The 23,779-nt window shown below is 41.5% G+C and overlaps 2 protein-coding genes across 2 annotated transcripts in view; one reads left to right on the forward strand and one right to left on the reverse strand.

The window, feature by feature from the left end:
- SLC38A6 (solute carrier family 38 member 6) overlaps positions 1-11,011 on the reverse strand; it is an 81,798-nt gene extending 70,787 nt beyond the window's left edge. The window contains exons 1-3 of the mRNA XM_067463055.1: positions 10,904-11,011; positions 7,172-7,290; positions 4,738-4,811 (exon numbers count right to left, since the gene is read on the reverse strand). Of these exons, the coding sequence (XP_067319156.1) occupies positions 4,738-4,811; positions 7,172-7,290; positions 10,904-11,011 (301 nt within the window). The remainder of the gene's footprint in view (positions 1-4,737; positions 4,812-7,171; positions 7,291-10,903) is intronic.
- A 68-nt stretch (positions 11,012-11,079) lies between these two features.
- TRMT5 (tRNA methyltransferase 5) lies at positions 11,080-22,661 on the forward strand. Its single transcript, XM_060754193.2, has 5 exons — positions 11,080-11,169; positions 15,562-16,220; positions 17,802-17,929; positions 19,717-20,362; positions 22,343-22,661. The coding sequence occupies exons 1-5, from the start codon at positions 11,165-11,167 to the stop codon at positions 22,426-22,428; spliced, it is 1,524 nt and encodes a 507-aa protein (XP_060610176.2). The 5' UTR covers positions 11,080-11,164; the 3' UTR covers positions 22,429-22,661.
- The last annotated feature ends 1,118 nt before the right edge of the window (positions 22,662-23,779 follow it).

The raw sequence follows: 23,779 nt of genomic DNA on the forward strand, positions 1-23,779 counted from the left end.
AAAGACAAATGTGGAAAGCAGATAACACATTTTGCCAAAATTCTCCTAAAAAACCAAATATATTTTTCTATAATTTTCAATATATGCATGGCAACCCAAGATCCCCAATATGTAATTATAAGAAACATCTAATTACACCGAATGCTCTGTATTTGTTGATAATCAGTTTCTATCTACTATTTTATGTGTGTTGTAGCCCAGCAACAGTCACAACAGCCAGGTGCTGATGGGTTCACTGATGACTTAAGAGTTAGAAGGGATTGTGGGCCTTCCAGGGATTCATAGTGATACAGGTCAAGTGAATGATATAGGCCAGGAAAATGAAACCGCTTCAGATAGTGATGCATGCCCTGAGAATGTAATTGCCTCTGAGCCAGTCATAGGAGTTGGGATCATTTTCCCTAGATAAAGTGTCAGAGCAAGGACAAGTCGACAGGAAACTCTCAAGGGAAAGCACCTGGTGATACAGACCTAAGCAAGGAAGCACATTTGCAGATTAGGGCAGATAGCCAGTTTCGTAGATCAACACAGCTTCATGGGAAACAGAAAATCTGTGGCAGACGCAATGATTTCTTATCTCTTTACACTCTGACTTCAGTTCAGGCAACGTAGCATTCAAGTTAGAAGCTAGGCCTGAGTTCTCGGGTTCATGTTTCAAACCTTGGTTTTGGATTTAAGTATCCTGGAAGTTTTCTAGGTTCTTGTTTTGTATTTCTGTTTCAGTTTTGCTAAGGCTTTCTTCTGCTTGTAGATTTAAGCTGCCTTTGGGTTTTGGGACTAGGACTGTGTTACCTTTGGACTTATAAGAGACAATTGATTTCCTGTTAGGTTATCATCTATTGGTGACTCTTTTGGTTATACACTTTATTTCTTTATACCCTTTTCTTCCATGTACCTTTTATGTGTTTTTTTTTAAAAAAAACAATAAACTGTCTGCTTATACCAGGGGCCCTCAAACTAAGGCCCAGGGGCCGGATGTGGCCCTCCAAGGTCATTTACCCAGCCCTCGCTCAGGGTCAACCTAAGTCTGAAATAACTTGAAAGCACACAACAACAATAACAACAACAACAATCCTATCGCATCAGCCAAAAGTAGGCCCACACTTCTCACTGAAATGCTAATAAGTTTATATTTGTTAAAATTGTTCTTCATTTTAATTATTGTATTGTTTTAAAGTATCTTTTGCGCTACAAATAAGATATGTGCAGTGTGCATAGGAATTCATTCATTTTTTCCCTCAAATTATAATCCGGCCCTCCAACAGTTTGAGGGTCTGTGACCGGACCCTCTGTTTAAAAAGTTTGAGGACCCCTGGCTTATACTCTGGACTCTTGTGTGGGGGCTGTGGTCATCGGTGGCTTCAGGACCGGGGTGCAACATTATGAGACTCATTTTTTTTTATTTTTACTTGTCTGTCTTCATTGAAAAGATAGGCAAAAATATAAATGAAATTTAAACAAGCAATTTTTGTAAGTTTAACCACAGAGACAATAATATTTCCATTTTAACTTTACATTTGGCTTTCCCACTGTTTTTCATTGTGTGTTGTCTTATTGATAATGTATATTTTATTGTCTATGTTTTTATTTTAATTGCTTGTATTGTTGTTGTTTTGCTTGTATTGTTGTATTCAGGCTCGGCCTCATGTAAGCCACACCGAGTCCCTTGGGGAGATGGTAGCGGGGTACAAATAAAGTATTATTATTATTATTATTATTATTATTATTATTATTATGTTATTTATTTATGACATTTATATGCTGCCCTTCTCACCCCAAAGGGGACTCAGAGTGGCTTACAAGTAATATTTAAATACAATATAATATAGTATTACCATAGCACAATATTAGGATTATATATTACTATATTGTACTATACCATTATACTTTAATGTTATTCGTAATATTACATGTAATATAAAATATATAATTATAAAATCGTATTATATTGTATTACATTATGAAAGTATGAATATAATATGTATATACAATATATTATATTATATAATTAGCACAATGCAGGAGACAAGGTGGAACTGTCTTCCTGGCCCCCTCTTTTCACTCTGGTCTTCACACTTCCTAAAGAAGGAAGACTGGCTAATTTTTACTTGGCAGCTATAATTATTTTTGGCTGCTGTGAAAGCATTTCCTGCTGCAACTCGTATCATTTCTTTTGATGCTCAAGCAGGATGTATGTAAGAGTCATAGGTAAAATATGCAGTCATTGCATTTATGTTAGGTATCATGGTTTTTTTTTTTGCCAAACTTCTGGTTTTTACAAGTAAAGATCCATATAATTTCCAACATTTACTGGTAAAATTACAATATAACTTCAACCAATAATTTGTATATATGTTGTATAACCAACTAACTACATTTTAAAATTATATATATATAAAACAACACTGGGAAAAGGATGCACTGCAAATTGAACCAAGATCCTGCATGGGAAACATATCTGTGCTGTGGATTGTAAAGATGTACAAATGGAGGGTGAAAGGGAGAAACTTGCCAAGAGGAAGGTGCACCAAACAAACCCTTGCTGAAACTGCCTTCCATCTATATAGATAAAAATATAATGTTCATTTGTGGGATTAACATAACTCAAAAACCACTGGACGAATTGACAGCAAATTTGGACAGAATATACCTAACAATCCAATATAGTTGTTGTGGTTGCATATGGTGCATATGTGCCCCTTTGTACTATGCATACACAGCTGCAAGGTGCATTCAGTTGTGTGACATTGCAATTCACAAACTAGGCAGTGTTGTGCAACTGTTTCCTAACTGCACCAATTTTCACACTGTCTCCTCAATGTAGCATCTCAATGATCACAAAAAGGACATCACTAGGATAGGAGCAGGTCCAGTTATACTAGAAATACCATCATCATAAGACCAAAGTGTATGCATGTGTTGCAATCATAAGATAGCTATGAAGCAAAGACAATGCTGACTCAAGAGTTCCTCTTTCTCTCCTGTCTCTAAGGCAAAAGCATGCAAAACAAAGAAAAAGTGAAGAAGTAAGAAGACCCTCGTTCACATCATGCGTGAAGGTAGGAGTGGGAATGGCACAGCTACCCAGGTGCTGCTGAATTGCAATTCTTCCCAATCCTAGGAATACTAGGAGATGTACTTGGCAGGAACAGAAGGCATTTTGATAACAGGATTATTAAATGCAATACAATACGGCGAAGGGAGCCATTTTTTAGTTAGTCTCAGCAAGGAAAGCTAATGTACAGGACATGTGCAAGCTTCCCCTGTACAAAAGCTTCAACTCTTAAGAATTTCTGGGGGACAACAGTCTTAAGACTTTCCAAAGACTTTCCAGGGAAACAGCCCTAAAGACCAAAGAACTCCAGCTGGAGAACATCTAAGCCTTTACTGGTAGGTCCACTTGGTGTTTCAAGACGCAGTTCGACCCGGTAGTGGAGCCCACTTCAGAAAGGGTTAGATTACAGTCAGCCTGGGAGAAGTTAAAAAGGAAAGTTTCCTTTAAAGTAAAGAAGAAGTTATTGAAGACAGTTGCCTGTCCTTCGTTGGCAAATTTAGGAAACTACCAGTTGCATATAAGCCTGGAATCATTTGTTTAACTTTCTGATGACAAGAGAAGTTTCTGTTTGATTATTCATTAATAAAAGACTTTGTTATACTTCACAAGCCATCTAAAGATCATTTGTGTTGGAAAACCTCTGAGAACTTCTCTTTGGGCCCCCTGGCTTCCCACTGGGCAAAGGTTGCACGTCCTGTTCTAAAGGAAATTCTTTACAGGCCCAGCGTGCGACAGAATAAAGTCTTCAGTACATTCCTGTCAGAAGCTACCATAAAGTTATGTTGGGGGAACGAATAAATTCCTATATATTGTAACTGTTATTTCCACACAGCTTACACATAATCTTAGAATATAACTACTTGAACACATTAGAGAACAGGTCAAAATATGACTGGTGCATGAAAATATTCCAGAGCTAATAAAAATAGTCTAGCTCTACTAATTTTCCCCTGCAAAGTGTAACCTTAAACATGGACATGGATTATCTCCAAATGCCCTCTTAGGCCCCTTCTACACTGCCATATAAAATCCAGATCATCTGCATTGAACTGGATTGAACTTGGAAATCTATATTATAAATCAGGGGTCCTCAAACTAAGGCCCGGGGGCTGGATATGGCCCTCCAAGGTCATTTACTTGGCCTTCTCTCAGGTCAACCTAAGTCTGAAATGACTTGAAAGCACGCAATAGCAACAACAATCCTATCTCATGAGCCAAAAGCAGGCCCACACTTCCCATTGAAATACTAATAAGTTTATATTTGTTAAAATTGTTTAATTACTGTATTGTTTTAGCTGTTTTTTGCACTACAAATAAGAGATGTGCCGTGTGCATTGGACTTCATTCATTTTTTTTTTTCAAATTATAATCTGGCCCTCCAACAGTTTGAGGGATTGTGACCTTGCTCTCTGTTTAAAAAGTTTGAGGACCCCTATTATAAATCATATATTTTTTCAAAATATAAATGAAAGGCTTTCATGAGATATGTGGTGCCTCCATATATTTAGCTATTACAATTTATGTATGTGTTTGCAATTGTTATAAAAGGAGTTGGTTGAACCTCCAGTTTGCTAGTAAAACTGAATTACCGTGTCGTAAAATGACTCATGTCCAAAAAGGGTGTCACCAACAGGAAATGTTTGGAAATCTCTACTTTAGAAGTTTAAGCTGCTTTTACTTACCAGTGTGAATGCACATAGTAAGCAACAGGAATATGGAGTAAGATGCAAGAATGGCGACAAGCAGCAGCAACACACTGGGAAGGAAAAGACAAAGGGTCAGAGCCATATTTTGTATGAAATTCTCTGGAGAAATGGAGAACTGAAAGTTGGGTTTTCCAACAAACAAATCACAAGACATATTTCCTCATTTGAAAGTCTATACTGGCAAAATATGATTCACACCATGGAAGATTATTCAGTGTTTCCCATGTTCTACTTTTCTACAACATTTCCCATATGATAAAATTAGATCCCGTCATGATACACATGCAGAACATCAGAAAAATAATGGCCTTTGACAATGGTCAAAATGTAAGCTCTGGTAAACGCCAGCCAGCTATTTGATCTTCTTTCTTCCTGTGAACAAAGCAAAAGCAAACTGGATGATTTACTTGTAATCCCAGGATCTGTTTCCAACTGTTAAAACTAAACATTATCAGTGTGAATCACTAATGCAATAGAATGAGTCATGAAAACATCAAAACATAAATTTCCTCAACGCAGACTAACAGTAACGCATGGGTATAACTAAACAACGTATTTTAACATTTCAACAGATCTTTTCCTTTGAAGTTTTAGTAACCAGAATCCAAGAGAAGGAGGATTGAATTTGGAGCATTTTGCAGGCAGAGTTTAACACAGATGACCGGATCTCGAAATGTCTGCTGGGTATCGCTGCCACTAATCAAAACCGGTCACTGCATTGTTGTAGGTTTTTCAGGCCATATGGCCATGTTCTAGAAGCATTCTTTCCTGACGTTTCGCCTGCATCTATGGCAGGCATCCTCAGAGGTTGTGAGGTCTGTTGGAAACTATGAAAATTGGGTTTATATATCTGTGGAATAATGTCCAGGGTGGGAGAAAGAACTCTTGTCTGTTGGAGCTAGGTGTGAATGTTTCAATTGGCCACCTTGATTAGCATTTGATGGCCTGACAGTTTTTAGGTGTAGCTTGTTCCTGCCTGGGAGCCTCCGAGGAAGGAGCTGGGAGCAGTGGAGGCGGCAAGAAGGAGGCCGCCGCCAAAGCGGGCCGCGGCAAGGCTCCTCCCTTCTCCTCCTCTTTCTCAGAGGCCCGTTTATTTATTTATCATGTCAGGAGTGAACCAGACCAGTTGTGTTGCATTAAAAACAGACAAACAAACAAACAAAACACAAAATTTGCAGACTTGGTATTCTATTAAATGTCCTTTGACCAGTAGCTGGCCACCTGGAGTGACTCTGGTGTTGCTGCAAGAAGATCATTGGGTTGTTGTAAGTTTTTTCGGGCTATATGGCCATGTTCTAGAGGCATTCTCTCCGGATGTTTTGCCATAGATGCAGGCGAAACGTCAGGAGAGAATGTCTCTAGAACATGGCCATATAGCCTGAAAAAACCTACAACAACCCAGTGATTCCAGCCATGAAAGCCTTCGACAATACAGGTCCTCCATTGTGCATGTGGCAGGGCTCAGGTTGCATTGCAGTAGGTGGTCTGTGGTTTGCTCTTCTCCACACTGGCATGTCGTGGATTCGACTTTGTAGTCCCATTTCTTATGGTTGGCTCTGCATCTTGTGGTGCCAGAACACAGTCTGTTCAGCACCTTCCAAGTCGCCCGGTTTTCTTTGTGCCCAGGGGGAGTCTCTCATTTGGTATCAGCCATTGATTGAGGTTCTGGGTTTGAGCCTGCCACTTTTGGACTCTCACTTGCTGAGGTGTTCCAGCAAGTGTCTCTGTAGATCTTAGAAAACTATTTCTTGTTTTAAGTTGGGCGCCATTGACACCACTGCGGAGCGCAGAAGACCAGGCCTCAGCCCACTCTGGAAGTGGCGTCAACGGCGCCCAAGGGGCCTCCGAGGAGGAGGAAGAGCCTCGGCATGGCTCTCTCCGAGAAAGGAGCAGGGAGCAGCAGAGGTGGCGGGGAGGAGGAGACCTCCACCATCGAAGAGGGCCGGGCCAAGGCCCAGCCCAGAGACAAGCCCCAGGCTAAGGCCCAGAGCCTGGCTCCCCCTCCTTTCCTCTTCCTCGTCCCTATTTCACGGAACTTCGCTTATTGCGGGTGGTCAGGAACAAAACATCCGCAATAACACTGTACTTTAATAGAGAGCCCTTTTTTAAAGTAAAAAAATGATCACAAAACTCTCTCCAATGTGCTAATGTTTCTCATTATTCCCCAATCCTGTTTTTAAAATATACATGTATTTCAAATTATACATTAAGAAAAATACACATTCCTGACACAAGTATTAGTGTAATTAAGTTCCCATTGTAATTTCATAATGCTTTTCTACTATTAGGATGTTTTTTGGGGGAAATGTAATTTAAAATGTTAACAGTGTATACATTTTTGTGGACGAACTGTATTAAGCACAGAGTTTCTCTGGGTAATAAACAGTGTAACTGAGACCAAAAAACATACCTAAACCCGATGATTCCTGTCTTGGCCATAGCATATGCCAATCCAAGGATCCCGCTGCCCATGATGGCGTTCATTAAGTTAAATACCGAGAAGCCAAAAGAAGCACCAGGTGAGTATCTCTGTAAATGGCGGAACCAAAAGAGGTGGTTACATTGCAAGCTTTTCATTTGGGTCAAAACATGACCAAACCAAGAAGACATTTAACACGTAGGCTGCTTTCAAACCCACTATTAGGTCTATGAATCAAAACCATTGAAGTTTCAAAAAGTTTCTGTTCCTGGTTTAAAAGTGTTATTTCTTATTTAATCATATGGTACTCACTTTGAAAGTAGTTGTTCTACTCCAGAAACTTTGTTTCAGTGGCTGTCACAAACTATGTTGAATTGGTTGAGACTTTCTGAGACATTATTGAAAAACTAGAGCAAAATGTGCTGCAGCACGTCCCACAAAAACTATTGTTTTTGCAATTCAATACACTTTTTTCATATTTTTACGATAGAACCAATTAGGAAATAACATTTATAACCTAGGAACAAAAATTGTGTTGTATAGTGTAATATTAAGGAGATTCCATCTGAACATGAGGAAAGGCTCTCACAGTCAGGAAGTTCTTCCTCATGTTCAGATGGAATCTCCTTTCTTGTAGTTTGAAGCCATTGTTCCATTGCATCCTAGTCTCCAAGGAAGCAGAAAACAAGCTTGCTCCCTCCTCCCTGTGGCTTCCTCTCACATATTTATACATGGCTATCAAATCTCCTCTCAGCCTTCTCTTCTTCAGGATAAACATGCCCAGCTCTTTAGGCCACTCCTCATAGGGCTTGTTCTCCAGACCCTTGATCTTTAGCCTTGTTTACCAAATACTGGTGCCTCACCAAACTAAAACTCCTAGCATTCTATGGCATTAAGCCTTGGCACTTAAAAGTGATGTCAAACTGCATTAATTCTACAGTGCAGATGTGCCCTACGACTAGGGTCCCTTCTACACTGCTTTATAAAATCCAGATTACTTGCTTTGAACTTGGTTATTTGGCAATGTAGCCTGAGCCCTCTTCCACAAGGCCAAATAAAATCTAACATTTTCTGCTTTGAACTGGAATATATGGCAGTGTGGACTCAGATAACCCAGTTCAAAGCAGAAAATGTGGGTTTTCCTGTCTTGATATTCTGGGTTATAAGGCTGTGTGGAAGGGCCCTGGGTGATCTGAGTCCACACTGCCCTATATCCCAGTTGATAATGTGGGATTTTAGTCAGCTATGTGGAAGAGGCTTAAAGGCCCTTCCACACAGCTATATAACCCAGAATGTTGTTGTTCACCACCCCCAGCTCCTTCAAGGTCAGTCCAGTCACTTCAAGGATGCCACCCATCCATCTTGCCCTTGGTCGGCCCCTCTTCCTTTTACCTTCCACTTTCCCCAGCATAATTGTCTTCTCTAGGCTTTGCTGTCTCCTCATGATGTGGCCAAAGTACTTCAACTTGGTCTTTAGTCTCCTTCCCTCCAATGAGCAGTCAGGCTTTATTTCCTGAAGGATGGACTGGTTGGATCTTCTAGCAGTCCAAGGCACTCTCAGAACTTTCCTCCAACACCACAGTTCAAAAGCATCTCTCTTCCTTCGCTCAGCCTTCCCTAAGGTCCAGCTCTCACATCCGTAGGTGACTACAGGGAATACCATGGCTTTGACTAGGCAATGGATCTTTGTTGCCAGTCTGATGTCTCTACTCTTTACTATTTTATCGAGACTGGACATTGCTCTCCTCCCAAGAAGTAAGCGTCTTCTGATTTCCTGGCCACAGTCTGCATCTGCAGTCATCTTTGCGCCTAGAAATACAAAGTCTGTCACGGCCTCCACATTTTCTCCCTCTATTTTCCAGTTGTCAATCATTCTTGTTGCCATAATCTTGGTTTTTTTTATGTTTAGCTGCAACCCGACTTTTGCGCTTTCTTCTTTCACCTTGATTAGAAGGCTCCTCAGCTCCTCCTCACTTTCGGCCATCAGAGTGATGTCCTCTGCATATCTGAGGTTGTTGATGTTTCTTCCAGCAATTTTCACCCCAGGCTTGCATTCATCAAGCCCCGCACATCGCATGATGTGTTCTGCATACACGTTAAAAAGGTTGGGTGAGAGGATGCAGCCTTGCCGTACGCCTTTCCCAATCTTGAACCAGTCTGTTGTTCCGTGGTCAGTTCTGACTGTTGCGACTTGGTCCTTGTACAGATTCCTCAGGAGAGAGACAAGGTGGCTTGGGATGCCCATCCCACCAAGAACTTGCCACAATTTATTATGATCCACACAGTCAAAGGCTTTAGAATAGTCAATGAAGCAGAAGTAGATGTTTTTCTGAAACTCCCTGCCTTTCTCCATTATCCAGCGGATATTGGCAATCTGGTCTCTCGTTCCTCTGCCTTTTCTAAACCCAGCTTGAACATCTGGCAACTCTCGCTCCATGTATTGCTGGAGTCTTCCTTGCAGGATCTTGAGCATTCCCTTACTGGCATGATGAGAAATAAGGGCCACTGTACGGAAGTTTCAGCAGTCTTTCGCATTTCCCTTTTTTGGTATGGGGATATACGTTGATTTTTTCCAGTCCCAATTGATAATGTGGGATTTTTCTCAGCTGTGTGGGAGAGGCTTAAAGGCCCTTCCACACAGCTATATAACCCAGAATATCAAGGTGGAAATTCCCACAATACCTGCTCTGAACTGGATTATCTGAGTCCACACTGCCCTATATCCCAGTTGATAATGTGGGATTTTAGTCTGCTGTGTGGAAGAGGCTTAAAGGCCCTTCCACATAGCCATATAATCCAGAATATCAAGGTGGAAATTCCCACAATACCTGCTCTGAACTGGATTATCTGAGTCCACACTGCCCTATATCCCAGTTGATAATGTGGGATTTTAGTCAGCTGTGTGGAAGAGGCTTAAAGGCTATATAACCCAGACTATCAAGGTAGAAAATCCCACAAAAACTGCTCTGAACTGGATTATCTGAGTCCACACTGCCCTATATCCCAGTAGATAATGTGGGATTTTAGTCAGCTGTGTGGAAGAGGCTTAAAGGCTATATAACCCAGACTATCAAGGTGGAAAATCCCACAATACCTGCTCTGAACTGGATTAGCTGAGTCCACACTGCCCTATATCCCAGTTGATAATGTGGGGTTTTAGTCTGCTGTGTGGAAGAGGCTTAAAGGCTATATAATCCAGAGTATCAAGGTGGAAAATCCCACACTATCTGCTCTGAACTGGATTATCTGAGTCCACACTGCCCTATATCCCAGTTGATAATGTGGGATTTTAGTTAGCTGTGTGGGAGAGGCTTAAAGGCCCTTCCACACAGCTATATAACCCAGGATATCACAATATCTGCTCTGAACTGGATTATCTGAGTCCACACTGCCATATTTCCCAGTTCAAAGCAGATAGTGTGGGATTTTATTCAGCTTTGAGTCCAACTGCACTGATTCTGCCCTTCTGACTTTGTTTGGACTTCAACTCCCAGAAGCCCTCGCCAGCTCTTTCAATGGCTAGGAATTCTGGGAGTTGAAGGACCAAGCCGGCATCCTCACACACTCTTGGGCCTACAATTCCCAGAATTCCCAGCCATTGAACAAACCGGCGGAGGCTTCTGGGAGTTGAAGTCCACAACCCCGGAAGTGTGGGAGCCAATGCGAGGCGGCTCTGAGATCCTTTCCTTTCCATCCCTTTCCCCGGCGGCCCCTCACACGCACCCTCGGCGGGCCCGGCAGCGGCGAGAGCAGCGCGGCCCCGTCCTCCAGCTCCTGGGCAGACAAGTACCAGCCGCCGGCCTCGCCGTTGAGGCTCCCCACCTCCGCCATCAGGGAGAGAGAGAGAGAGAGGGGTGGCTGGTTCCTCGGAGGAGATGGGGCGTCGAGGCCGGAGGAGGAGGAGCTAGGCCGCAGAGGCGCCGCCCTCTCGTGCCAGCACAGGACGGGGCCTAGGTTCGCCTCAGAGGAAGCCTGCGCCCGGCCATGAGGTGAGAGAACCAGTGGGCGAATTGGCACCAAATTTGGACAGCATACACCTAACAACCCAATGTATGTCCTTCACTCAAAAAAATTTGATTTTGTCATTTGGGAGTTGTAGTTGCTGGGATTTATAGTTCACCTACAATCAAAGAGCATTCTGAACTCCACCAATGATGGAATTGAACCAAACGTGGCACACAGGACTCCCATGACCAACAGAAAACACTGGAAGGGTTTGCTGGGCATGGACCTTGAGTTTGGGAGTTGTAGTTCACCTACATCCAGAGAGCACTGTGGACTCAAACAATGATGGAGCTGGACTAAACTTGGCACAAATACTCAGTATGCCCAAATATAAACACAGATGGAGTTTGGGGGAAATAGACCTTGACATTTGGGAGTTGTAGTTACTGGGATTTATAGTTCACCTACAATCAAAGAGCATTCTGAACCCCACAAACGACAGAATTGGGGCAAACTTCCCACACAGAACCCTTATTACCAACAGAAAATACTGTGTTTTCTGGTGGTCTTTGGTGACCTTCTGACACCCCCTTGCACCCCCCCCCCCCCCGAGGTCCCAATTCCCAGGTTGAGAAATGCGGCCTTAAGGCCATCCAGTCCAATTCCCATCACTAGAGCAAGAAAACATAATCAAAGCCCTCCTGACAAAGGGCCATCCAGCCATTCACACACACATGTATGTATATGACAGATGCAGTATCAAAGATTTGAAAGGGACCCCTAAAGAAGAACAATAATATTTTGCCTGTTCCAGAGTAGGCAAACCAGACAATCTCCGCATCAACACTGACAAAGAAACAGAAAGAAATACTATTTACCCATAAGCATAAAGGAACTACATATATTAGAAACCAACATTTTCTCATTACTTTATTTTCCAGATCACCAGACTGGGCCACAGCAGTGCGTAGCAGGGGACAGCTTATATATATATATATGTATGTATGTATGTATGTATGTATGTAATGTAATGTAATGTAATGTAATGTAATATCCGTTTGTGGGATTAACAGAACTCAAAAACCAGTGGGCGAATTGGCACCAAATTTGGACAGCATACACCTAACAACCCAATGTATGTCCTTCACTCAAAAAAATTTGATTTTGTCATTTGGGAGTTGTAGTTGCTGGGATTTATAGTTCACCTACAATCAAAGAGCATTCTGAACTCCACCAATGATGGACTCCCCTGGCCAACAGAAAAGACTAGAAGGGTTTGGTGGGCATTGACCTTGAGTTTGGGAGTTGTAGTTCACCTACATCCAGAGACCACTGTGGACTCAAACAATGATGGATCTGGACCAAACTTGGCACAAACACTCAATATGCCCAAATATGAACACAGATGGAGTTTGGGGGAAATAGACCTTGACATTTGGGAGTTGTAGTTACTAGGATTTATAATTCACCTACAATCAAGGAGCATTCTGAACCCCACAAATGACAGAATTGGGGCAAACTTTCCACACAGAACCCACATGACCAACAGAAAATACTTAAGGCCATTCAACTCCCTTCACGGGGGCAAGAAAACGTAATCAAACCCTCCTGACAAAGAGCCATCCAGCCATAGATATAGATAGATACGATTCACATACACACATATAGTATCATAGATTTGAAAGTGACCCCTAAAGAAGGACAATGATATCTTGCATATTCCAGAGTAGGCAAACCAGACAATCTCCACATTAACACTGACAAAGAGACAACAAGAAATACTGTTTACCCACAATCATAAAGAAATTACATAGATTAGAAACCAATACTTTATTTTCCAGATCAACAGATGGGCCACAGCAACGCGTGGCAGGGGACGGCTAGTATATAATATATATAATATATATATGTGGAGGTGTCCAGGGTGGGAGAAAAAACCCGTGCCTGTTTGACGCAAGTGTGGATACTATTGAGTAGCCATGAAATTGCAAAATCCATCAGTGAGGGTATCTGCGTAGAGGCCGCCTGGATGTTGTTGCCTGGAGGCACCCTCTGTGGAAAGATATCCAGGGTGGGAGAAAGAATCCTTGCCTGTTTGAAGCAAGTGTGAATATTGCCATTGGCCACCAGCTTGAATAGCATTGAGTAGCCATGAAGCTACAAAGTCCATCAGTGAGGGTATCTGCATAGAGGCCACCTGGCTGTTGTTGCCTGGAGACACCCTCTGTGGAAAGATATCCAGGGTGGGAGAAAGAATCCTTGCCTGTTTGAAGCAAGTGTGAATATTGCCATTGGCCACCAGCTTGAATAGCATTGAGTAGCCATGAAGCTACAAAGTCCATCAGTGAGGGTATCTGCATAGAGGCCACCTGGCTGTTGTTGCCTGGAGACACCCTCTGTGGAAAGATATCCAGGGTGGGAGAAAGAACCCTTGCCTGTTTCAAGCAAGTGTGAATGTTGCCGCCTGGCTGTTGTTGCCTAGAGTCTTCCTCTGTAGAATGATATCCAGGGTGGGAGAAAGAGCCCTTGCCTATTTGAAGCAAGTGTGAATGTTGCCATTGGCCACCAGCTTGAATAGCATTGAACAGCCATGGAGCTGCAAAGGCCATCAGTGAGGGTATCTGCGTAGAGGCCGCCTGGCTGTTGTTGCCTGGAGGCACCCTATGTGGAAAGATATCCAGGGTGGGAGAAAGAATCCTTGCCTGTTTGAAGCAAGTGTGAATATTGCCATTGGCCACCAGCTTGAATAGCATTGAATACCCATGGAGTTGCAAAGGCCATCAGTGGAGGTATCTGCGTAGAGGCTGCCTGGCTGTTGTTGCCTGGAGTCATCCTCTGTGGAATGATATCCAGGATGGGAGAAAGAGCCCTTGCCTATTTGAAGCAAGTGTGAATGTTTATTTATTTATTTATTTATTTAAAACATTTCTATTCTGCCCTTCTCACCCCGAAGGGGACTCATCGAGGAGCACAGCATATACACGGCAAACACAGATTCACATACAATACATAAACATTAAAAAAACATTTTAAAAAACATATTAAAATACACCATTTAAAACCGTCCTAGTCATCCGCGTCAAATCATTGGCCTGGTCATCTTTCCTATTGCCACTTTATTGCCCTGTCCCAAAAGCTTGGTCCCACAGCCAAGTTTTTACCATCCTTCTAAAGGACCAGGAGAGAGGGAGCTGACCTGATCTCACCAGGAAGGGAGTTCCATAGCCTGGGATCAATCACCGAGAAGGCCCTGTCTCTCATCCCCACCAATCGTGCCTGTGACAATGGTGGGACGGAAAGCAGGGCCTCCCCTGAGGATCTTAATCTCCATGATGGTTCATAGGGGGAGATGCGATCAGACAGGTAATTTGGCCCGGGACCCTTTAGGGTTTTATAGGCCAAAGCCAGCATTTAGAATTGTGCTCGGTAACATGGGAGTTGTATGCCACCCCAGTTATTAACCTGGGAACCACTGATCAAGTGTGAGGGAATGATTCCACCAAGTAGCCCAATTTTTGTTCCTGGGTTATGCCATTTCCCAATTAGTTATATTATAAAATCATGGAAAAGGTTGATTAAACTGCAAAAACTTTATTGCAGTCTGCACATTGAAACATTAAAAATGGCATATTTTCATTAAGGAGAATTACAAACAAAGTGCCTAGAGACTGAAATAAATTATAACACTATCCTTAGCCACAAAAATAAAGTTTCTGGAGCGGAAAAACTACTTTCAAAGTAAGGACCACACAATTAATCAAGAAATAACAATTTCAAACCAGAAACATAACTACTACTACTACTACTACTTATTATTATTATTATTATTATTATTATTATTATTATTATTATTGGAGAGCTCAAGGTTAATCACTGTAGGCCATGAAAAGAGCTACAGGCAACAAGATACCAAATGATGATGATGATATTGTATGTAAAGTTATTACTATTATTATTAGTATTATTGCTTTCAACACAAATGTTCAAAAAGAGCCATTGTAAAATTGTGACTCTTAATAGTACAGAGGACACTTAGTATCCACTGAGATTTGTTTCCAGCACCTCTTTCGATACCAAAATTTGTGAATATTCCAGTTCCATTATGTATATAATGGCATAGTAAAGTTGTATTTGTTATATAAAGTGGCAAAATCAAGGTTTGTTTTTTGTAAACAAAATTGTTGTTGATGGGGAAGAATTTCAAGCAGTGATTTCTTTTTAATTCGGTGGATACAGAAAGCTGCCACAGTTCTGGTTAAAGTTAAAATTTGGCAGTGTGGATCCAGCCCGGCTCTTCTGTCACAGCTCTGGTTAAAGTTAAAATTCAAATAATCTCATTCAGGTGAATTTATGAGACCAGTGCAGACATGCCTGTTTGTAACATTTCTGCCTAAACGCTTACATAATGTCTATAAAACGAATAATTTCCTTTCTAGGATTTGCAGGCAATTAAATGGCTTATTTGCTGGACTCCTGAAAACGAAAGATTTTGGAACAACTGTATCCCATTTATCATTTTCAGCAATTTGGAAGCTTTGTGACCAGCCTCTTCATCGACTTCCTGGACATCTTTCAGTAGTAGCTCAGAGAAATAGCATTTTCACAATGCCGGAGATGTTTGACAAGAAGGTTGAACTTGACCTCAACGTCCCTCATCCCAGGGTTCGTGGGATGACCAGACTGAACAGAGACGCTTTCAAAAGGGATGTTGTGGTACCAGCAATTAAGGTGAACAAAGACATCACAAACAAACTGGTGAAGTCCCTTAAGGAGGTGATGATCAAGCGACCGGGTCTCAAGAGAGTTATTGAAGACCCAGAAGATGAAAGCAGAAGGTTCATTTTGTTAGATCCTCACAAAATGTCTGCTGATGGTTCCCTTGGTGAACCTGAGAAAGAGATCTTAAAGAGCTTTAACATTAACCCCGAGATAATCAGTTACAATGTGGAGTTGACATACGACCATTTCAAGGCGGAAGAAATTCTGCAAGCGGTTCTTCCTGAAGGCCAGGAAGTGACCACAGCATTTAGCAGAGTCGGCCACATCGCTCACTTGAATCTCAGAGACCATCAGCTACCTTACAAGCATTTAATTGGTACGTGTGGGTAAAGGTTTGTAGTAGTCCTCATTTTAGTGATTCAGCAGTTGTTCTTTAAATTTGCTTCAAGCATGTGACACACAAAAAGGATTCAGGCTTTTAGATACCCGACATGAATAATGTGTTGTCGAAGGCTTTCATGGCCAGAATCACTGGGTTGTTGTAGGTTTTTTCGGGCTATATGGCCATGTTCTAGAGGCATTTCTCCTAACGTTTCGCCTGCATCTATGGCAAGCATCCTCAGAAGTAGTGAGGTTCCTCAGAGGTAGTGAAGTTCCACCTCACTACCTCTGATGATGCTTGCCATAGATGCAGGTGAAATGTCAGGAGAAATGCCTCTAGAACATGGCCATATAGCCCAAAAAAACCTACAACAACCCAGTGATTCCGGCCATGGAAGCCTTCGACAACACATTATTCATGTCGGGTATCTAAAATAATAATGTGGCTTATTGTGAATTGCATTGTGAGCTCTTGATAAAGAAACAGAAAAGAGTAATAGGCAAAAAGTGGCCTGTGAATAGCTGAGCCAAACATTCTGTATATATAGACTCTGGAGTTTTGATCTAAGTTGAGGTTATAACATTGTTGTACCAAACTGGGCATTGTTTCTATAGGGGAGGTCTTGTACCATTTCAAGCTGATTTTGTTTCTAGAGTCTAGAGCTGGTCAGTTTTCTGGTCTGTGAGTCTCCTGGGGTTGTATGGACTGCCAAACACGCTGCCCAACCTAGCAGTTTGAAAACATGTGAATGTGACTAGATCAATAGGTACCACTTTGGTGGGAACATAACGATGCTCCATGCATTCATGCTGGCCACATGACCTTGGAGGTGTCTATGGACAACGTCGGTTCTTCCGCTTACAAATGGAGATGAACACACACCCCAGAGTCGACACGAATAGACTTAATGTCAAGGGGAAACCTTTACCTTTACCTTACAATACTGTGATTGGGAACCGCAATAGTGTAGGTCTCTAACCCAATCCTAAATAACTCCTTATTAGGAGAAAATTCTACAACTGACCAATCTAAATCCAATGAGTTACTCTGTCCTAAAATGAGTGTTGTGCGGTGATTTAAAAAGCACATGTTGCGATTAATTTGTTACTGGTTAAGTTACCACAAGACTTTTTTGCTTTTACAAAAATTATTGAGGTAACCTACCTTTTTCTTCCCTCACTTCCATTGTTCCCCAGTGTTTGACCATGCTGACTTTGGAATTTTGGGAGTTGTAGTTGAGAAAGTAACATTTTAAAAGAAAATTTCAAAGCTGTGTTTCTCCTTCCATCTTCTTCTTTTGTCTCAAGGACTAAGGTATTGGATGTATAACTGTGATGGGGTATCAGTCTCTTTCAGTCTTAAAGGGTAACTGATAATTCCATAGATTTAGAGAACAGTTGTACGCACACAGCTATCGACAAAGGCAGTGTCATGCTTTGGGACAGCTGTCGAAAATGTTACTTGTGATTAATAAACAAAAGCACTGATTTCATGAAAAATGGAACTGGTTTTTCTTTGGATATGCTTAAATCACATTTCTGCTTTTTTCATATAGAAAGTCTCCTTTACTTTCAGGCCAAGTTATTATTGACAAGAATCATGGTATCACCTGTGCTGTAAATAAAATCAATACCATTGAGAGTGCTTATCGAAACTTCCAAATGGAGGTGCTGGCTGGAGATGAGAGCAACATGACAACAAAGGTACTGCAGCTTTTAAGAGTTATTTCCAGGTAGCAAAAAGAGGGTTAAATTCTTACATTGAGAGAGAAAGAGAGTAGACAAAGCAAAGTGTAGACATTATGGAAAGATGCAATCCAACATACTAATGCTTCCCTTCCTCTGGGTTTGACAGACTTGGCAGTCTACATAGTCTCAAATGTCCCAGTTGAGCCTAAATGAAATCACAGCTCTGCTCATAAGCCTCAAGTAGAAAGAGTATAGCTTACTGGTTGAATTTATAGCCCACATTAAATTGTTTTGAACCACATAACCAAAGACATTAATGAACTATTGGAGAAACTCATTTTAGAGCTAGTGTACAAACCTAGTATGGTATTCTGTTCCTTCAGAAATGTAGTAGCTTTCCCGTTCAACATGTATGCATTTGGTTTGAGGAAAATAAGTAAGCACATTGAATCCCTTCCAGCAATATTTAGGATGGATTTATATGATATGCCTTGTATTTCGGAGCTGATACCGAAGTTTTAAAAGGCATATGAACAGTACAATTTCTGCATATCACATTTTACAATATTTTGGATCCAAAACACACTCACTTGGTCATTTCCTAGTCAGGGATGCATGCAAAATGAATTTGATGGATAACTTTTTCTGTTTGCCCTAGAGAATGAATTATATTTAAATCTCATACTGAAAATGAGCATTGTTCTATATCTTTTAGTGTGAAGCCCCAGACTATAAAGCCTGGTTTCTGGGTGCCCATTCCTTGTTGCGTTTCTGGGTGCCCATTCCATCTTTAGTTCTTGTATGTTAAATAAACAGTAACAGGAGCTCCCGGTGGCACAGTGGGTTAAAGCACTGAGCTGCTGAACTTGCTGACCGAAAGGTCGCAGGTTTAAATTCGGGGAGCAGCGTGAGCTCCCGCTGTTAGCCCCAGCTTCTGCCAACGTAGCATTCGAAAAATGCAGATGTGAGTCGATCAGTAGGTACTGCTCCTGTGGGAAGGTAACAGTGCTCCATGCAGTCATGCTGGCCACATGACCTTGGAGGCGTCTATGGACAGTGCCAGCTCTTCTCCTTAGAAATGTAGATGAGCATCAACCCCCAGTCAGACACGATTGGACTTAATATCAGGGAAAAACCTTTACCTTTACCTAAACAAGAACAACAGAATTTGGCATATATGACAGAGGGCTTCTGTGCCGTCAAAGCGAATGTCAGGAGCTCTTGGCCTAAATTTGGCCCTCTTAAGGACTTCACAACCTCTGAGGATGCCTGCCATAGATGTGGGAGAAACGTCAGGAGAGAATGCTTCTGGAACATGGTCAGACAACCTGGAAAAACTCACAGCAACCCAGTGATTCTTTTGCATTAGGCTGGTGAGGAGACCACAGAAAGTGGTTTTAAATGCCATTGTGCTCTGGAATTTCCTTGCAATTGCACCGCTCAAAGGCCTGCCCCTTCTAATAACAGAAGTTTGCAAAAAAATTAGGACAGGGCTGGGTAACTGCAGAAGTCAAACAGAGGCTGGATGTCCAACTGTTGGGAGTGCTTTGATGGTGTGTTCATGCATGACAAAAATGGGTTGGACTAGATGGCCCTTGTGGTCTCTTCCAACACTAAGATTCATATCCACAGATATCCCAGTTGGCTACACTGGTGCACCACTGGAAGTGGTATCACAGTCCTTGGAGCTTTCATTCTCTATAGCAAAGATGTAGTTTTGGTCATAATACAACTTTTGACTGCATCAGTGCAGCTCCTCCTAAGTGCATATCTGACATAGGCTGTGTTTTGGACTCTTGTAGGTCAAAGAAAACTACATCTCCTACGAATTTGACTTTTCCAAGGTCTACTGGAATCCCCGCCTCTCCACTGAACATGCGCGCATTGTCAGCCTCTTGAAGCCTGGTGATGTTCTCTTTGACGTCTTTGCTGGGGTGGGGCCCTTTGCTATCCCTGCAGCAAAGAAGAACTGTATTGTGTTTGCAAATGACCTCAACCCTGAGTCCTACAAGTGGCTGCAGCACAACTGTAAACTGAACAAAGTGGACACAAAAGTGCAAGTCTTCAACATGGATGGCAGAGAGTTCATGAAGGGGCCGATGAAGGAAGAACTGGTCAAGCAACTTTCTCTGAAAGAGCGTAAAAGTTCCCTACATATCATCATGAACTTGCCAGCCATGGCCATTGACTTCCTGGATGTTTTCCAGCACCTCTTGGATGGAGAACCCAGTGGCACAGAGCTTCCCACAGTGCATTGCCATTGCTTTTCCAAGCATGAAAATCCTGCACAGGACGTTCAGCAACGAGCCGAAGCTTGCTTGGGAACTTCCTTAGAGGGCTTGTGCTCGGTGGAGCTGGTGAGGAACGTGGCGCCCAATAAAGATATGATGTGCATTAGCTTCCGTCTTCTTGCCAAAGTGTTGTACAAGCCACCATCATCTCTGGCAGGTAAATTCACCCAGGAAACGGCCACTATTACAGTGAGGGTTTGTTGTGTTTGAAAACAAATTCTTTGTAATAGATTAATGTCCAGTGGAGATTCTTAAATTATGAACTCTGTTCACTCTGGTCTTATAGATAGGCTTCTGAACCAAAACAGGTATGATGATATTCTGACAGGGATAACAGAGGGAAATGTCATGTTTTTTGATGTTTGTCATGTTGACTACACATGTATCAATTTTATGTGTGGGAAAGCTGTTCTCAGTCACTTTCTCAGCATATAGGTGTGGTGAAATGAACATTCATATTCATTTATCACATATTTTCAACATATTTTTACGCTTCTAGAAGAATTGAACAATTTGATGGTCACTCTCAGATGTTTACTTTTTCTGTCACTCTGATCCTAGGCTCCCCATAGGCTTTTGCCTCTGTCTATGTACAGTTTGTCTTTGTTGTTAACTGTATAATGGCATTGAGTGTTTGCCATAAATATATCCTGTAATCAGCTCTGAGTCCCCTCAGGGAGATATAGCAGAATATAAATAAAGTATATTATTATTATTATTATTATTATTATTATTATTATTATTACTATTGCCCCTGGTTGTGCAATGGGTTAAACCGTTGTGATATGAAAAATATATTTATTAATAATAACAACAATAATAATAATGTGGAGCTTGTTTCCAAAAGGTACCAAATCCATCTGAACAAATTTGTCAGGAACTGAAAATATGTGCTTAGGATATGCATTCTTTTCCTATAAAAAGTGATATTCCAAGCCCTGTGACTAAATGATTTAATACATTTTAATTTGTATATAGGAGCCCCTGTGGCACAATAAGTTAGACCCTTGTTCCAGCAGATCAGCAGTTCGAATCCAGGAAATAGGGTGAGCTCCCTGTCAGCTCCAGCTTCTCATGTGGGGACATGAGAGAAGCCTCCCACAGGATGGTAAAACATCCGGGCATCCTCTAGGCAACATCCTTGCAGATAGACAATTCTCTCACATCAGAAGCAACTTGCAGCTTCTCAAGTAGGTTCTGACATGGGGAAAAAATCCTAGGCTCCATGGCCAAGGCTGAAAGGATACAGATACTCATAGGGAGGTTTTCATCCAAATAATCTTCTGTCATATTGATTGCCCTGTCCCTGAAGGAGTGATCCCTTAGTGGTCTGGAAGAACTATACTTGAAAATGCGGTGGGAGAAAAATCCCTACTGTGCATACAGTACTCTGTATCTTGTAGATCAGTAGTTTTTTTTTATTTCTTTACATCCACTCCAGTGTCTTTTCTGGAGATATTACTGCCAGTTAGTATGGATCCAAAATTGGAGGCAAATTTGGATTGAGTTGGAGTTAATGGAAATGTACTGGATTCAACTTCAAAGTAAAACCTTACATTAAATGCCTGGTTTATTGCATATTTAATTCAAAATAATAAATAAATTTAATTCAAAATAATAAATAGAAGTCTTGTTCAGATGTATTGTCGAAGGCTTCCATGGCTGGAATCACTGGGTTGTTATAAGTTTTTTGGGCTATATAGAAGCAGTCTCTCCTGATGTTTTGCCTGCATCTATGAAAGGCATCCTCAGAGGTTGTGAGATATTGTTCAGATATTTTAATCACATAAATATATTTTATGTTCTCTCAGTCTAAGTAGCCTGATGAGGCATGGGGTGACGGTGCTAAAATCTTCCTACAAAAGATTTGTTATTACTGATTATTTACTATTTATGAAAGAGTAGAAAGAATGCAGGCATTGGATTCCAAGGTATAGTGTACCAACTCCACAACCTTCACTGAAGATAAAGCTGAGTTAGATGGATCAGCGCTCTGATTCAGAATTGGGCAACATACTGTTTTGTTAAGTGGCCTGAAGACTGCACGAGAAACCTAAACTCTGTGCAGCTTCAGAAATTTATACAAGTAAATTATGCAAATCTGTATGGATTCAGATAACCTGTTGTCTTATTGTAGGTGTGGATAATACACAGCAACCGGAATCAAAACGCCTGCGCTTAACCGAAGACGCCCTTGAAGAAAAAGTGAATCCAGTGGTATAGGAGCCTTTTTGTGGATCGCTAAACAAAACATTAACTCGTCTTTCAAGGTGGGGAAATTGGATTGGATTTTCTCATCTGAATATATATGAGCAAATGTTGAATAGCCACCTCTGGAAACTGGAAATCCAGATGCTAAACTCAGGTGCTGATTATGGGTTCTTTTTTATTCCTTGAAAGTTGGCCAACGTCCATTCTTTTATTGAAAAATAATTAAAATGTATTTTTTCACCATGGATGTTGTCTTTTATTCTATGCAGCCTTTCATGGAGAAACTGGGGAAGTTAAATTAACCAAGTAAAATGGTATCTTGACTGTAGCTTTTCAACAACTCCAGCCAGTGTTTTTGCAGAGAGGAAGTTGTCAAAGCTTTGGCCAGATTGATGTCCTTCCATTGAGCCCACTGTTCCCATAAGGGGGATAACCAGGTCGACAAAGGAAATGCATATGTAATAGACCGGGGCAAACTCTTTTTAAAGATTTGTATTTTGATTGTTATCCCTCTATTTATAGTCCTGGGCACAGTCCCTTTTAAGGTGGGACAATTATTATTATTATTATTATTATTATTATTAACTTTATTTGTACCCCGCTAGCATCTCCCGGAGGACTCGATGCGGCTTACACAGGCCGAAGCCTCAAAACACAATACAGTAAAAACAACACACCAGTAGAAAACATAGCAAATCAATAAGTTAAGCAAGCAATAACAACAATAACAATACATCATGACACTTTAAAACTGGGCTGGCCAGCGCAGTGGGGTACAGGGTTAAAAGTGCTAGAGTGGTAGGAGGAGCATGGGAATAAAATAGTACGGTGTGCAGTAATGTTAATTGTGCTAAAGTGCTTCTAGGACTTGGGTGGGGATTCCTAATCTGAGAAGGCACATCGGAACAGCCAAGTTTTTAGGTTCTTTCTGAAAGCTGCTAAAGTAGGGGCCTGGGAGAAATTCCACATGTTCTGAGGTTAAGGAAGCTGTGAGAAAACTGCAAAATGGAGCCTCCTCTGGTTCCAACCAGAAGCCATTTATTACTCACATTTCTTCGGTTCTATCCCTCTGGAGAAGGAATCAGGAAAAGCTCTCTTCGTGTCAGAAGCAAATTGAGGGTACAATTGTAATGTACTGAAAAACACAAAGTTAAAAATTTGGCATTATGTTGAATTATGCTGAATGTTCTTGGGCCAGAAGCTTGCCACTTGAAGTGCTACTGGTGTTGCTGTAAGAAGGTCCTCCATTGTGCCTGTGGCAGGGCTCAGACTGCATTGTAGTAGGTGGTCTGTGTTTTGCTCTCCTCCACACAAGCATGTTGTGGACTCCACTTTGTAGCCCTATTTCTTAAGGTTAGCTCTG

Source organism: Anolis sagrei, chromosome 1, assembly GCF_037176765.1.
Source record: "Anolis sagrei isolate rAnoSag1 chromosome 1, rAnoSag1.mat, whole genome shotgun sequence".
Classification (NCBI taxonomy): domain Eukaryota; kingdom Metazoa; phylum Chordata; class Lepidosauria; order Squamata; family Dactyloidae; genus Anolis; species Anolis sagrei.

Excerpts from the sequence above, each read along its gene's own strand:
- TRMT5 (XM_060754193.2), top strand. Across the intron at positions 16,221-17,801 it reads ACCTTACAAGCATTTAATTG|GCCAAGTTATTATTGACAAG; the intron begins GTACGTGTGGGT and ends CTTTACTTTCAG. Across the intron at positions 20,363-22,342 it reads GCCACCATCATCTCTGGCAG|GTGTGGATAATACACAGCAA; the intron begins GTAAATTCACCC and ends GTCTTATTGTAG.